This window comes from Lactuca saligna, chromosome 3 (assembly GCF_052625555.1).
Source record: "Lactuca saligna cultivar CGN05327 chromosome 3, ASM5262555v1, whole genome shotgun sequence".
Taxonomy (NCBI): domain Eukaryota; kingdom Viridiplantae; phylum Streptophyta; class Magnoliopsida; order Asterales; family Asteraceae; genus Lactuca; species Lactuca saligna.
The window spans coordinates 39,296,298-39,312,542 of NC_136419.1; the positions used below are offsets into that span (position 1 = coordinate 39,296,298).

At 35.6% G+C, this 16,245-nt stretch overlaps 2 protein-coding genes across 2 annotated transcripts; both read left to right on the plus strand.

Moving 5' to 3' along the window:
* Window positions 1-472: 472 nt before the first annotated feature.
* Window positions 473-1,602, plus strand: LOC145033577 (senescence-specific cysteine protease SAG39-like). Its single transcript, XM_078982163.1, has 2 exons — window positions 473-905; window positions 1,010-1,602. The coding sequence occupies exons 1-2, from the start codon at window positions 473-475 to the stop codon at window positions 1,600-1,602; spliced, it is 1,026 nt and encodes a 341-aa protein (XP_078838289.1).
* Window positions 1,603-13,968: 12,366 nt separating this feature from the next.
* Window positions 13,969-15,098, plus strand: LOC145033578 (senescence-specific cysteine protease SAG39-like). The gene is made up of 2 exons (XM_078982164.1): window positions 13,969-14,401; window positions 14,506-15,098. The coding sequence occupies exons 1-2, from the start codon at window positions 13,969-13,971 to the stop codon at window positions 15,096-15,098; spliced, it is 1,026 nt and encodes a 341-aa protein (XP_078838290.1).
* The last annotated feature ends 1,147 nt before the right edge of the window (window positions 15,099-16,245 follow it).

Genomic DNA, 16,245 nt, shown 5'->3' on the forward strand with positions numbered 1-16,245 from the left:
TATATATATATATATATATATATATATATATATATATATATATATATATATATATATATCATGAGACTCTTTGACAATTTCTCCCATCACATATACTAGACACAACTAAATTCCAAAATACTGATCAAGTTATGTTCTGTAAACTTTTAACTTAACTTTACCTATGTTAAAAGAACAAATGAGTATGCAATAGTTTTAGCCTTCAGCAGTACTAGAGTCCAAAATGGAAATCCAACATGAGTAGGGTCATCAATCCTCTATCTAAACAACTTGTACCCTTCATTTTAACTTCATTTTAATTAATATAATATTAATCAAACCATCTGATCTTCTACGTACTTGAAAACATATATTTCGTTTTTCAAACAAGGACAAAATCATTTCTTTCTATATAAAGCCAACCTCTCAGCAAAGAGTTTACTCCAAATTATATTCATATCCCTTATTTCATATATCTACAACCACTATGTCTATGTCATCCACAAACCACACATCTATGGTATGTTTGGTTTTACTCTTCTTCTCGGCTACTTTGCTTTCACACACTGCATCCCGGTTGCTCCCTGACATTTCAAGCTATGAGAGCCACGAGCAATGGATGGCTCATTACGGACGTGTTTACAAGGACGCTGATGAGAAAGAACGGCGTTCAAAGATTTTCCAAGAGAACGTTCAGTACATACACTCATCCAACAATGGCATGAACAAAGGTTACAAACTAGCAGTGAATGAGTTTGCAGACCTTACAAACCAAGAGTTCACGAGCACAAGGAACCGATTCAAGGCACATGAATGTTCCACATCCAGCTCTGCTTTCAGGTATGAAAACTTGACAGCTGTCCCCTCATCGATGGACTGGAGAAAGAAAGGTGCAGTAACACCTATTAAAGATCAAGGCCAATGTGGTAATTAAGCTAGCTAGCAAGAATTAATTGTTTTAAGAATTTCACAACTGAAACGTATTCTATGTTGCTGACTTAAAAGGTTCATCATGATATATATGTTGTAGGGTCTTGCTGGGCGTTTTCAGCTGTGGGAGCAATGGAAGGAATAACCCAACTGACAACAGGTAAACTAATCTCTCTATCTGAACAAGAGCTTGTGGACTGCGATACTAGTGGTGTAGATCAGGGATGTGAAGGTGGTCTTATGGATGATGCCTTTGAATTCATCGTAAAGAATAAAGGGCTTACAACAGAGAGCAACTACCCATACAAAGCAGTGGATGGAAGCTGCAACAGCAACGAGGCATCAAACCATGCTGCAACAATTACGGGTCATGAAGATGTTCCTGCTAATAGTGAAAGTGCACTGTTGAAGGCTGTAGCCAGTCAGCCTATCTCTGTGGCTATTGATGCAAGTGGGTCCGACTTCCAGTTCTACTCTAGCGGGGTGTTTACCGGAGAATGTGGCACGGAACTTGACCATGGTGTTACTGCGGTTGGTTATGGAACGACTGCTGATGGAACTAAGTATTGGCTCGTGAAGAATTCATGGGGAACAACTTGGGGTGAAGAGGGGTATATAATGATGCAAAGAGATGTTGATGCGAAAGAAGGAATTTGTGGCATTGCCATGCAGGCTTCCTACCCCACTGCATGATTAATTTCTGGATCATCATCACCAACAGTAATTAATACTATTGTATATTATATCTATAATCTATTTGGCGCCGTGTTATTTAATACAAGGAAACTTATAAACTATGTACATGTATCTGAAAACTAATTAAGTCTTCAAAAAGCTGGAACTATCAAATTGTGTATGCATCTCATGAAAATTTGTGAGCTTGGATGTCTTTTCCTGATGCCATTTGCTAGTTTCTCTGAGCCTGGTAATTAATGTCAACATAAGAATCACCTATATGTTGAGGATGAGAAAGTTTCTCAAGGTACAAAGGAAAAAAATAAAACATCTACAATACGAACCAAAGAGAATTTGATGAATGTTTATCTTGTTTCACTAATGATACCCGAGTGAGGAAAAACACTAGGTACTTCTTTAAGTCGTGGACCTAACCAAAGACTTAATTAACCTTTTGCAGGCTTTCTTGACCTTCGTTGCAGTCTTTGACTTCTGCATATTGCTATCCTTCAACGCCTAATGAACGTATAATTATTAAACATGTGCAACTATTTTCAGAGTTTTTTACATAAACCTTGTAGTCGGAAAAATGAATTACCAAGTAATGGTATTTTTAAATATATTTACCTATTAATTGTAGTTTTATTAGAAACTATAAAAAAATAATAATAATAAAAATAAAAAGGAACTTACACCCTTGTTTTCCTTGGTCGCGGTTTTTCTCCCTCTCCCTGAGCCTTCAACACCATCACCGGTAACTGCCATTATTATGTTATGATACGTTGAAAATTTTTATGTTATGCATATCTTCGTTTTGCCTTCAACTTAAATTATTTTCCTCTAGGTACAGGCGTTGGAACTAACTGACTTTTTTTTTGTGCAACTAAATAGATTAGTTGTTTTCTTTTGTTTTTACTTGGAGCTCAAGAACAGAACTAGAAGCATGTATGAAATGGGCTAGATACCGAACATAAGCATTCCGTTTAGAAACTTTAATGTTTTGTGATTCAAGTCTTAACATTATTTTTTCTAGTAGAAGAGTTTTCTGATGGGGTTTGCTATATCTATAGTACTTTCATGGCATTTTCACCTTCATCGTGTGAACCTGAATTTTAAATTGCAATTGCTTATTCTGATGAATAACGGACATTCGGATCGACATGACAGATTGTTCCGACCAGTGGTGGACCTTAGTGGAGCCCCGGGATCCCGGGCCACTGCTCCGATTCCGGCACGTTTTTTTTTTTTTTTTTTTTTTTTTATGTTTCTTCTGTTAGGTACACAGGTACACAGGCTTAAAATACGAGTGTCACTACTAATTTAGTTTTCTTTGGAAAAAAATTTTAGCGTCACCCTAGTGAAGCATTTTGTGTCCGCTACTAGTTCCTAGTTAGATGCATCCCGAGAGAACCATAGCGGTTTTAGGTACCATGGTCGGTGGATGGTTGGTTCGTCAATCCAGCTAAACGAATCCCATCGGCCACATGTTTATATTGTATAATACTTCATAATTTTACGAAGAAGAAAAGAGTTTGCTTGTGCCCAACTTTCCTTGCATTTCACCATCTATAATTTTAGGAGATGAAACCAAACAAAAAAGTAGTTTATAGGAGATCAAATCGAACCAAACAAATGTCGGCAGAGTTGATTTTTATTATCTTATTTTTGGTATAAAATATCATGGGGCCGAAAACCTAAATTACATGTTGGTTGTTACCCGTAACACTAGTTAAGTATCTTAAATATTCTTTCAATTACAAATTATATCATTTATCTTTGCATATAATAAAAGGTTCCTATAAATTACATGTTGGCAATTACCTGTAACACTAGCTAAGTCACCAACACAAGAGCATGGTATTTTTTCCACCGTTTCTTTTTTTTTTTTTTTTTTTTTTTTTTTTTTTTTGCTAACATTAATACTCTTTAACCAAACAGACAACCAATTTGAAGAAAAAGAGGATGATGAGAGGTTCAAAACCTATTTGTGAAGCCTTTACTTGATGGTGATGATCGAAGATCTTATAAAATTAGAGGATGCTGGAGTTTTGTAGCTACAATGCTATAAAGGAGATGAAAAAAAAACGAATGACATTGGATTGGGTTAAAAAAAAATAGAAATGTATTTATGTTGATTTGTTTACCATAGCATCCTACATTTATTCTAGCATATTACAACATTATACTTAGAAAAATCAACATAATTATAGTAATGTCATCCAAGTACAATAAAAATCTGATTGTTATCGTTATGACTAGACAAAATTTTCGAAGTATAATGTGTTACTAAGAGAAAAACATGAAACTACAATGTTATAACTAGGTTTATTTTCAAAGTACAATATAAAGGAAACGGGATGTTGTAATAAAATAATATATGCAAGTACGTTGTTGTTTCTACCATTTAGCACATTTGATTCTTATTGCATTCTACTTTCGTCTCTTGCTATTAGAGTCAGCCCGATAGTAGCAAATCATCCAAATACAAAGCAATCTTCACACACCTATTCAAGTGATTAGAGAATTGACTAACCAGAGACTCCAAAGAGTGTTGTAGCATCTCCAGAATTATGAGATTCATATTGCATGCATAAGCTTGAACCAATTAAGTATGGAGGATATTCTAGCCTAGAACCCTTAATTACTAACTTTGGTTAGAGGCAAGGCTCGAACGTGGGGCGTTCATATCGTGAACGCTCAGCATTCAGAGCATGGAGTTGCACAAAGAGGCCAAGACGAACACGAGGTGTTCCAGGGAGGAACGCAACGCGTTCGCTGTCTGCACTCAAAAACCCTAAGTGTGCACTATTTAAACAAGTTAAGTCCCAAGTCTCTTCATTCTTTCAGCCTCCACTGTACCTTAAGCCTCATTTCGAAATGCTAACCCTAATTATGAGTGTGTGAGCTTGGAAGACCATCCTTGAGTGTATTTTGGTGTTCTTGAAGAAGAGGGATCACCTTGGAGTCTCATTGATCAAGGAAGAGCTTTTGGATCCAAGTTCTTCAGCCCATTGATAAGTCTGGGAAGGTATAAAGTTTCTATCATACTATCGTATAGCTTAAGATCTAGATTAGGGCTTGTTTTGTGCTTCTTATGAACATACAGATTCTCTTTAGGAGTTTGAGCCACTCCAAGAGCCTAGGATTGAAGATACTCACATTGTTAAGTTGCTAGAGTCATCAAAATGGTAACTTGATGGCTGAGGACCAACCATGCAAAGGTTTTGGGTCTTGATTTATGGATTGGAAGCTTTAATGGATGTTGGGGTTCTTTTTGGGCCATGCAAAGGTGCCAAGTTGACAACTTTATGGATTAAGACTCTCATAAGAAGCTATTTTAAGATTTAAACTTTTGACTTAAAGTATTAACATAAAAATGCAATTATTGGTCACTTATCAGGAACACAGCGCGTTCATCTTGGGAACGCCATGCGTACCTGCATCAAGTCTAGATTCTCGGTCAGGTAGTAAACGCCCAATGTTCTAGAAAGGAACGTCTTGCACCCGGTCCAACAATGGGCTTATTTGGGCTTATTCATGTTGGGCTTTGGACTTGGATTGGAGTTTTTAAGTGTTGGGCTTTTTGGTCAACAAGTTCTTAGAGTTTGGACTTTTATTTGGATATGTCTAATAGGGCATAGATTTTGTATTGGGCCTTGGTGGGCCTAATAGTTTTGGAATTTAGTGGGACCAATGGGCTTAGTCCTTTAGGCCATTAGAAAATTATTATTAGACCATGAATCGTTGGGCTTTTGGGTAAGGCCGTATGGGGTTAGGCCCAATTTGAAAAAATAGGCCCGTTAGTGGGCTTTTATGGATTTTGGAGTTTTGGGCTTGATTAATTTTGGACTTGGGTATTAGGTATGTATCATGTTGGGCCGGGAGTAAAAATGTCATTTTACCCAAAGTGTGGATTATGGATCATGGTTTGGGACCCAATTGCTAATTGGGTGATATTTTGGTATTGATAGCTCGAGTAGTTGCCAGGGCAGCAGCTAAGGATTTCCTGCAGTGGGCTTCAGCAGTGCGAGGTGAGTTATCTTCCTGTACGAGTGGGTCGAAGGCACCAATGTCGACCCACAAGTACTTGTTGTAGTAGAGATGATTGTCTTTGTGATAATTGTCTGGCTTGCCACTATCTGTTATGTTTTAGGTACTTACTTGTTACGATTTTATACAATAGTGGTAGGGGTGAAATATACCCAATATCCAGTTGAAATAGAACGAAGGGAGGCCAACACCCATGTTGAAATAAACCGAAGGGGAGGCCAACACCCATATATGCTTGGCAATGTATTTATTGTATGTTATGTGGTATGATGGGGGAACTCACAAACCTTCGTGCTTACGATTTTTAGTTTTGGTTGTAGGTACTTCTTCTTCAAAAGGAAAGGAGACGGTATGTGTAACAACGTGAAAATTTACAACCAATTTAAACTATTCAAAAACAACCGATATTCATTAAATTATTACAAAAAGGTTTTCAATTCTTTTATTATCAGAGTACCCAGAACATCAACATAAAACTATGGAGTGGTACAATCACGCCTTCGCCTTGCCACACTCTCCTGAAGTACCTGAAACAATACACTGAAACTGTAAGCCCGAAAGCTTAGTGAGTTACCCCAAAAATACCAACCACAATACCATCAACATATCATATCGTATCATAAATAGAAAAGCCATGCATATCGAGTATATAGTGTGACTGGTCCGCCTGCACCAGGCCTTCAGTCCACCTGGTCCACTCTCTGAGTCTATAGTATGACGGGTCCGCCCGCACCGGGCCTTCAGTCTGTCTGGTTCACTCTCCGAGCCTCGTCACGTCTGGTCCTCCCTCTTGGGGCCTTCAGCCTATCCGGACCACTCGACGGGGCTTCGGTCTAACCGGTCCACCCTGGGTATGTTGGCCTACAGAACAAAGCAAGACCTGCCTCAACCCAACCCTAGTCCAACAACCATGTGCACATAAACATATAATTATATAGCAACTCACAACTAATCAACCGATCTAGCAGATCACATAACATAGCAACATCCTAACCAGGATACCGGCCTAACCGGTCACTAACATAGCATCATCCTATATACCAGGATACCGACCTTAACCAGGTCTCTAACATATACCATCCTAACTACTAGGATATAGACATAGAAAAAGCAATATCATAACAAACAACTACACGGATTCCCATCCGATAAAGGGTCGGCCTTGGTGCCTTAGACCTTGTCAATATAGTGAGGATAACTCACCTACAACTGCTGACTTAAAGAAATAAGACCACGCTGCTCTGACCACCAGCACGAACTCCACCACTTATCATTACCAAATAACCAAAACCAATAAACACTAATAATTACCAAAATATCCTTGGATGTCAAACTGGTCGACCATTAGTCCAAGTCAAAGTCCTCAGTTAAAGTCAACCTTCCTGGTTGACACTACTCGCCGAGTCAACCTGTTGACTCGTCGAGTTCCTATGCTCAGAAATACCCATGCCTCGACTCAACTCGTCGAGTCGCCCCAAGACTCATCGAGTCCAACAAGCTCTGAGTCCCTTCCTGCTCAACTCACCGAGTCATCCCTCGACTCACCGATTCACAGCTCAACTAGAAAAGGTTAGGACTTTGCGACCAGACTCACCGAGTCCAAGCATAGACTCGCCGATTTGTTCTTCCAACTCGACGAGTCGATGCACATAATCAACAGACTCGCCGATTTGTTCTACCAACTTTACGTGAAAGCAAGGATATATAAGCCCAAAACACTTCTAGGGCTAGGGTTAAAGACAAAGGGCTTCACTAATAACTCTCAGACAGGAACTTTATGACCTTTTGGGCCATCACAAGTCTAGATCTGAAGTAGCAACTTCAATTCTAAGCCTCAAACTCGAGATAGCTCCCAAACAAGCTAATGAATCCTAAGTCAACCACCATTCATGAATCAATAATGGAATAGCTTAAGGAGGAGGTTCCTTACCCCTGAAATGTGCCCAGGGTTGTGACCCCCGGCTTGGCAAGGAAGACCATGAGGCGGCTCGTGGCATAATGGCAAGACTATGAGCGCACCAGTGGTGAGTTTATGCATGCCTAAGGTGGGTCAAATGACGTACTAAATTTTGTAAATAATAGTAGAAATTATATAGCAAGAACCACCTAAAGGTTTTTGAATGACCTACCTTATAAAGAAAATGAAAGAAAATAGAGAAAAAGATTTTGGGTCGGTAAAAAAAAAGAACTCAATTATTGAAATAGAGCTGAAGCAATGGAACGAAGATTCAAATTATTTAGAAACAATAGGTTTTTTGCCACTTTAGTTTCCAATTCCATTTAGGATAATGGACTCTCTTTTATTACATTATCATATTATTATTTTTTATTTTGTTTTCTGAGTTATAATAAAAATAAACATACGTCTTATTTATTGACCTTTTCTGCTTCGGGGGAACCCGCAAACAAATCATTTCCAGTTTGATCGTGAATCTATATCCATTTTGTTAGTTTCTTTTTTATTCTTCTTTCCTTTTAAATAGATTTTCATTTCATTTTTACTTTAAATGAAAAACATTTACTCACACACTTTTTTATTAAATATATTTCATTTCATTTAACAGATCTTGCTTTATCTTAAATTTATGTTGATTTTAGCAATAAAAAAAATTAAGGTTTATAGGTTTGGACTCGGTCATCTCACCATTAGTTTTTATACATGTTGAATTGGTTATTTTTCTGGTTGAACTCGATTTTTTCTTGAACCGACCCTAGTTAGTGAACCACTTGGGTTTCCATTCTAGACTCGCCACTGTGCGACACATAGTACTTTTATTGATTATGATATATGAATGTTATGTATGGCTCGTGATTTTGTATGCCATGTGTGGATCCATCGCAAACTTTAGACATGATTTTTTTTCCGTAGCTAATCCCTTGCAAAGTTCATATACTAAAAAAAAATCCATTGCTGATCTGTCACAAACTTTAGACATGCATTATTATTATTATTATTATTATTATTATTATTATTATTATTATTATTATTATTATTATTATTATGTCACTAATCCGTCGTGAACTTGTAATGTCTTTTTTTTATTATGATTCTAAAAGAAAAAAAATATTACAATCATCAAATTATTATACTAAAAACATCAAATAGTGATACAACCAAACATTATAATATACAAAAACTATCAAAGTTACCAAAGTATCATGTTTCATATCATACTTAGCTTCATATAACTCAACCCATGAACATATAGACATGCATTATTATTATTATTATTATTATTATTATTATTATTATTATTATTATTATTTTGTCACTAATCCATCGCGAACTTGTAATATCTTTTTTTTATTATGATTCTAAAAGCAAAAAATACTACAATCATCAAATTATTATACTAAAAAACATCAAATAATGATACAACCAAACATTATAATATACAAAAACTATCAAAGTTACCAAAGTATCATGTTTCATATCATACTTAGCTTCATATAACTCAACCCATGAACATATAGTTGTATACCCTTGCTTGCATACGTGCTCTAGAACCCGTATTTATAGGTGCACTGTGCAAAAGAACACCAATATATAGCTTATATATGTCCCATTAAGTCCATTAAGTAAAAGAGATTGAGGATAAAAAAGTAAACTCACCAATGGGACACCATTCATGGCTCTTTCTTCCTAGAATCTTGATGGTTTATAAAAGTTGCCATATTTTTCTGATTTCTATATATGTGTTTACTCCCAACAACATCTGCCCAAAAAACAATGCCACCACTGCAACACATTGTGAAATACATTAAGTAAATGCAAAATACATTTTTTTATCTAAAATTGTTTATTCTTGCAAACTATATTGCTAATTTTCAATTATAAACATACCAATATGAAAGGAAAACTCACCCCAAGAAAAGATGCAATGTCAAGATCGGATGCTTTAACAATAATTTTTTCCTATAAAACACGACATGCTTCATTCACCACAGGGAACAACACTATCTTTACTATTTCTTCATCAATCATGGCTACAGTCTACACAGATAAAACACAAAATGACAAAATTGCCCTTTGTATGTCCCAAGGGTACAAATGGATTACCTTTCCTTGTGTTTCTTGAGAGTTGAAGCTTTGCCATTTTTAGGCCCTTCCAAGTTGTTCCTGTTGGTCAAAGAGAACATTCTTGCATCAAATTTTGGTGAGTCGAAATGACATTCAGACAATGAACCATTAACCTTGGGGGCTTCAATTCCTGAGCTTTTCACACGAATATATGTAGTGAAGCAATGACGGATTCCATTCTCAAGTTGTGGGAATGACGAATAGCATGGTTGGAATTCTGAAGTGTTGATAGATGGTATGAAAGTGTCGCAATCAATGTCTGTTTCAATTTCAGTTATATGGATTGCATCACATCCAGGAGCATTCAGTGACTCCCTGCAATTATAAAGATTGTAATTAACTACAAATTAGATACAAAGGAGACAAAAAAAGAGCTTTTTTTTTTACTTTTGCCACATTAGTTTTCCTATAATTTTTATTTTACAAAAAAATCTTTTATCAAAGTCTAGAAGCAAAAACACTTACAATCGTGAGCCCAATCGATTCTTTGTTGATTAAAGGCAAGAAACTTGAGCATTCACTGTTTAAAGGAAAGGAACTCGGTGTGTTAGATTAAGTATGCAAGGTCTTAAACTGTTAGAAGAATTTCTACCCATTTAACTTGGGAAATTCAGATTTGATAGTGGAATTGCAATGGCTCGAAACTATAGGTACTACACATATTAATTGGAAGACATAAGTGATGAAATTTCTAATATAAAATTATCATTATTATTAAGTGATTTACATGTCAAAAACCCATACCCAAAATCAAATACAAATTTCACACATCAAGGGCTCAAGGACACCTTAAAGTTCAAATTTAGGTACCTATCTAATTATTTAACAATTCTTTTATAGATAATAATAATCTACTCAATTATTAATAATTTGCATTATCAACTTGTAATTTATTTTCCCATATACTTACTAAATTATCTTCAAAAATTATAAATACTAGAAAAGTAAGAAATCTTCTACTTTGTCCATTCATTAATTTAAAGGGGGGAAGATGTTGTTCAACTCCAGCTGGAAAGGTAAGAGCTTTACTTATCCCAGTTTTGAAGATTATTTTTCTTATTTCTAAGCTCAAAAACATACATGACTCAGTATTCTCATATAACTATCATGCTTAATGTCATATCATACGATAATTTTTATTAAATAACTAAAGAAGCCAGTGATGATAAATGAATGTGTATAATTATATTGTGACATGACAATTGACAAATTCATATATGGCGAGGATTGACAAATTCATATATGACATCTGCTCTGTGTTGTATATATGGAGGCAATACTAATTTAACAAATCACTATGGACTAAACACCAAACACAGTAAATCGTAGAAAGCACAGGTTCCATTTTGTAATTCAATTTAAAACTAAGTTAAATATGCCAGAAAACCAAAATGAAAAACAATGAGGAAACAGGAAATGAGAATTAGAAATGTTCCTTTCATTCAGTAGACATTGGAAAAAGAAGCCGACCCCCAAAGTCAAGAAAAGTCAAGAGATTGACTCATAGGAATCCATTAGAAGTTAGTGGAATAACATATGATAAATCTATAAAAGTTGTTAAAAAAGATGATACATTTGCTTTGAAAGATACACCTGTTGAAGATGGCTAGATAGAAGTGAATCTTGTTAACAATGGAATCCAGTTGCCTATAACAAAAGTAAAAAAGAAGCTGACCCCCAAAGTTAACAAAAGTCAAGAGAAGTCCACAAAAACCAACTACAATGAGTAAAACCTGCAAAAAAAAAAAAAAAAAAAAAAAAAAAAAAAAAAAAGAAAGAAAGAAAGAAAAAACCTTAAACACAAGCCAAATCTAATGACACATTGGAAAATGGTTATGTGAAAGAACATGACACTTACAGACGTCTCAGGTGCGAGTATTCCTTCCATAGATAGCCTTTTGAGATCACTTCAAGAAAAGAACTGATTATTAGTGTAATGTCTATAGAAAAGAATCACAATATAAAAGCGTATGATAAAGCTAAAACCGATAATTAGTTTTGTCTAGAGAAACCCATAAAGAAAATTATAATAAATTACAAGTAAGTAGTACTTTGCTGAATAGCATCAATCAGCTAAGCATGAAAAAGGAAGTAAAAACCAAAATCATACATAAAGAACTCTTTATGTGTGATGGTTGAAAAATAACTAATCAGGTATAGATTTTGTTTGCTTCACCAAAAAATTAAACGGAAAATCAAAAGAAAGTCACTAAAAGAGGAGTTGTCAGCTGTTGCTTCTAAGTGTAGCACTCAACAGCAGAAATCTAATCTAAGATGGAAATCCTCAAAGGCTGCAAAAAAGACGACTAATCTTTTACAAACAAGTGATTGTCTAGGAGCAGAAACTCTTATAAAGTCGATTAAAAAGTTAAGAATTACTCAAGAAGCCATGATGTAGACATTTCAACCTTTTTATCTTGTTTTTCATGTGGTGTTAACTTATAAGTTTTCTACTGATGCCGTACTCCAAATTTGATGCAGAGTAAAAATTCGATTATTGTGGGTGTAGTTGGCTTGCCTAATGTAGGCAAGAGCGGTCTAATTAATAGCTTGAAAAGATGTCATGTTGCCAATGTTGGGGCTACACCAGGTCTAACAAGAACAATTCAAGAAGTTCAATTAGACAAGAATATCAAATTGTTGGATTGTCTTGGTGTTGTGATAATTAAATCTTGGGAGAATGATGCTGCTGTAGCTCTTCGGAATTGCATGAAAATTGAGAAACTAGATGAATCATGCCCTAACTCAAGTTCTAATTCTAAGTGTCTATTCTTATATAGATGCAATCGATGGTAGCCCTAACACAATAACCAAAAAGTTTCAAGGTAAATTAAACCCTAACGAAGTATATTGTGAAATTGAACTAGAACTAACCTAAGAGGGATGAGATTTACCTAAACCGGAAGGTAAATTAAACCCTAACGAAGGTAAATTAAGAATACTTTCATATTTAAAGATGTGGAGGTTGCCGGAATCGGATGAGTAGTGTCGTCTTCTGTTCGAACAAAGATGGTGAGATAAAGCAGAACCGGAACAGAGATGAAGGGAACTTACTCCAAAGTCAAGAGTGACAAGTCAAGAGTAACAAAGCTGGAGGGAAGGAAAGTTACATCACCTTCGTGAAGATAAAACGCGCGTATCCCAAATATTGTTTCCGTCGGCGTTCTATCGCTAAACGGGTACCAGATGGCACAATTTTTTATCCCTCGTTGAACCCTAGCTAAGCGCCTTCATTTTTCGAGTGATTAGCGAGGAATAGTGGTGCATCCTTAAATCCTTGCGACATCCGTAGGTGATCCCTAGGTAAATCCTTACTAATATTCTATATGTTAAATATATAAAATAATTATGAAAAATATGGTAGATCTGTTGTATTTCCCTAGCTATAAGTCTAAATTTTTGCTAGAGAATAAATCTGTAGCTGAAACTCAAGTATCTAGTAGTGATTATATATAAAAAAATATATATATCATGAGACTCTTAGACAATTTCTCCCATAACATATATATATATATATATATATATATATATATATATATATATATATATATAGATAGATAGATAGATAGATACCAAAATATTGGTGAAGTTATGTTCTATAAGCTTTTAACTTACATTTACCTATGTTAAGTTACAAGAATGAATGACGACGCAATAGTTTTAGCATTCAGCAATACTAGAGTCCAAATTTTTGCTAGAGAATAAATCTGTAGCTGAAACTCAAGTATCTAGTAGTGATTATATATAAAAATATATATATATCATGAGACTCTTAGACAATTTCTCCCATAACATATATATATATATATATATATATATATATATATATATATATATAGAGAGAGAGAGAGAGAGAGAGAGATAGATAGATAGATAGATAGATACCTAAATATTGGTGAAGTTATGTTCTATAAACTTTTAACTTACATTTACCTATGTTAAGTTACAAGAATGAATGAGGACGCAATAGTTTTAGCATTCAGCAATACTAGAGTCCAAAATGGAAATCCAACATGGGTAGTGTCATCAATCCTCTATCTAAACAACTTGTACCATGCATTTAACTTCATTTAATTAATATAATATTAATCAGACCATCTGATCTTCTACGTACTTGAAAACATATATTTCATTTTTTAAACAAGGACAAAATCATTTCTTTCTATATAAAGCAAGCCTCTCAGTAAAGAGTTTACTCCAACTTATATTCATATCCCTTATTTCATATATCTACCACCACTATGTCTATGTCTATGTCATCCACAAACGGCATATCCCTGGCATGTTTGGTTTTACTCTTCTTCTCGGCTACTTTGCTTTCACACACTGCATCCCGGTTGCTCCCTGACATTTCAAGCTATGAGAGCCACGAGCAATGGATGGCTCATTACGGACGTGTTTACAAGGACGCTGATGAGAAAGAACGGCGTTCAAAGATTTTCCAAGAGAACGTTCAGTACATACACTCATCCAACAATGGCATGAACAAAGGTTACAAACTAGCAGTGAATGAGTTTGCAGACCTTACAAACCAAGAGTTCACGAGCACAAGGAACCGATTCAAGGCACATGAATGTTCCACATCCAGCTCTGCTTTCAGGTATGAAAACGTGACAGCAGTCCCCTCATCGATGGACTGGAGAAAGAAAGGTGCAGTAACACCTATTAAAGATCAAGGCCAATGTGGTAATTAAGCTAGCTAGCAAGAATTAATTGTTTTAAGAATTTCACAACTGAAACGTATTCTATGTTGCTGACTTAAAAGGTTCATCATGATATATATGTTGTAGGGTCTTGCTGGGCGTTTTCAGCTGTGGGAGCAATGGAAGGAATAACCCAACTGACAACAGGTAAACTAATCTCTCTATCTGAACAAGAGCTTGTGGACTGCGATACTAGTGGTGTGGATCAGGGATGTGAAGGTGGTCTTATGGATGATGCCTTTGAATTCATCGTAAAGAATAAAGGGCTTACAACAGAGAGCAACTACCCATACAAAGCAGTGGATGGAAGCTGCAACAGCAACGAGGCATCAAACCATGCTGCAACAATTACGGGTCATGAAGATGTTCCTGCTAATAGTGAAAGTGCACTGTTGAAGGCTGTAGCCAGTCAGCCTATCTCTGTGGCTATTGATGCAAGTGGGTCCGACTTCCAGTTCTACTCTAGCGGGGTGTTTACCGGAGAATGTGGCACGGAACTTGACCATGGTGTTACTGCGGTTGGTTATGGAACGACTGCTGATGGAACTAAGTATTGGCTCGTGAAGAATTCATGGGGAACAACTTGGGGTGAAGAGGGGTATATAATGATGCAAAGAGATGTTGATGCGAAAGAAGGAATTTGTGGCATTGCCATGCAGGCTTCCTACCCCACTGCATGATTAATTTCTGGATCATCATCACCAACAGTAATTAATACTATTGTATATTATATCTATAATCTATTTGGCGCCGTGTTATTTAATACAAGGAAACTTATAAACTATGTACATGTATCTGAAAACTAATTAAGTCTTCAAAAAGCTGGAACTATCAAATTGTGTATGCATCTCATGAAAATTTGTGAGCTTGGATGTCTTTTCCTGATGCCATTTGCTAGTTTCTCTGAGCCTGGTAATTAATGTCAACATAAGAATCACCTATATGTTGAGGATGAGAAAGTTTCTCAAGGTACAAAGGAAAAAAATAAAACATCTACAATACGAACCAAAGAGAATTTGATGAATGTTTATCTTGTTTCACTAATGATACCCGAGTGAGGAAAAACACTAGGTATTTTTAAACATGTGCAACTAGTTTCAGAGTTTTTTACATAAACCTTGTAGTCGGAAAAATGAATTACCAAGTAATGGTATTTTTAAATATATTTACCTATTAATTGTAGTTTTATTAGAAACTATAAAAAAAATAATAATAAAAATAAAAAGGAACTTACACCCTTGTTTTCCTTGGTCGCGGTTTTTCTCCCTCTCCCTGAGCCTTCAACACCATCACCGGTAACTGCCATTATTATGTTATGATACGTTGAAAATTTTTATGTTATGCATATCTTCGTTTTGCCTTCAACTCAAATTATTTTCCTCTAGGTACAGGCGTTGGAACTAACTGACTTTTTTTTTGTGCAACTAAATAGATTAGCTGTTTTCTTTTGTTTTTACTTGGAGCTCAAGAACAGAACTAGAAGCATGTATGAAATGGGCTAGATACCGAACATAAGCATTCCGTTTAGAAACTTTAATGTTTTGTGATTCAGGTCAACATTATTTTTTCTAGTAGAAGAGTTTTCTGATGGGGTTTGCTATATCTATAATACTTTCATGGCATTTTCACCTTCATCGTGTGAACCTGAATTTTAAATTGCAATCGCTTATTCTGATGAATAACGGACATTCGGATCGACATGACAGATCGTTCCGACCAGTGGTGGACCTTAGTGGAGCCCCGGGGTCCCGGGCCACTGTTCCGATTCCGGCACGTAATGTAAAAAAAAAATTATGTTTTTTTTTTTTTTATGTTTCTTCTGTTAGG

Excerpts from the sequence above, each read along its gene's own strand:
- LOC145033578 (XM_078982164.1), top strand. The coding sequence starts at position 13,969 with ATGTCATCCACAAACGGCATATCCCTGGCATGTTTGGTTTTACTCTTC. Across the intron at positions 14,402-14,505 it reads TAAAGATCAAGGCCAATGTG|GGTCTTGCTGGGCGTTTTCA; the intron begins GTAATTAAGCTA and ends TATATGTTGTAG.
- LOC145033577 (XM_078982163.1), top strand. The coding sequence starts at position 473 with ATGTCATCCACAAACCACACATCTATGGTATGTTTGGTTTTACTCTTC. Across the intron at positions 906-1,009 it reads TAAAGATCAAGGCCAATGTG|GGTCTTGCTGGGCGTTTTCA; the intron begins GTAATTAAGCTA and ends TATATGTTGTAG.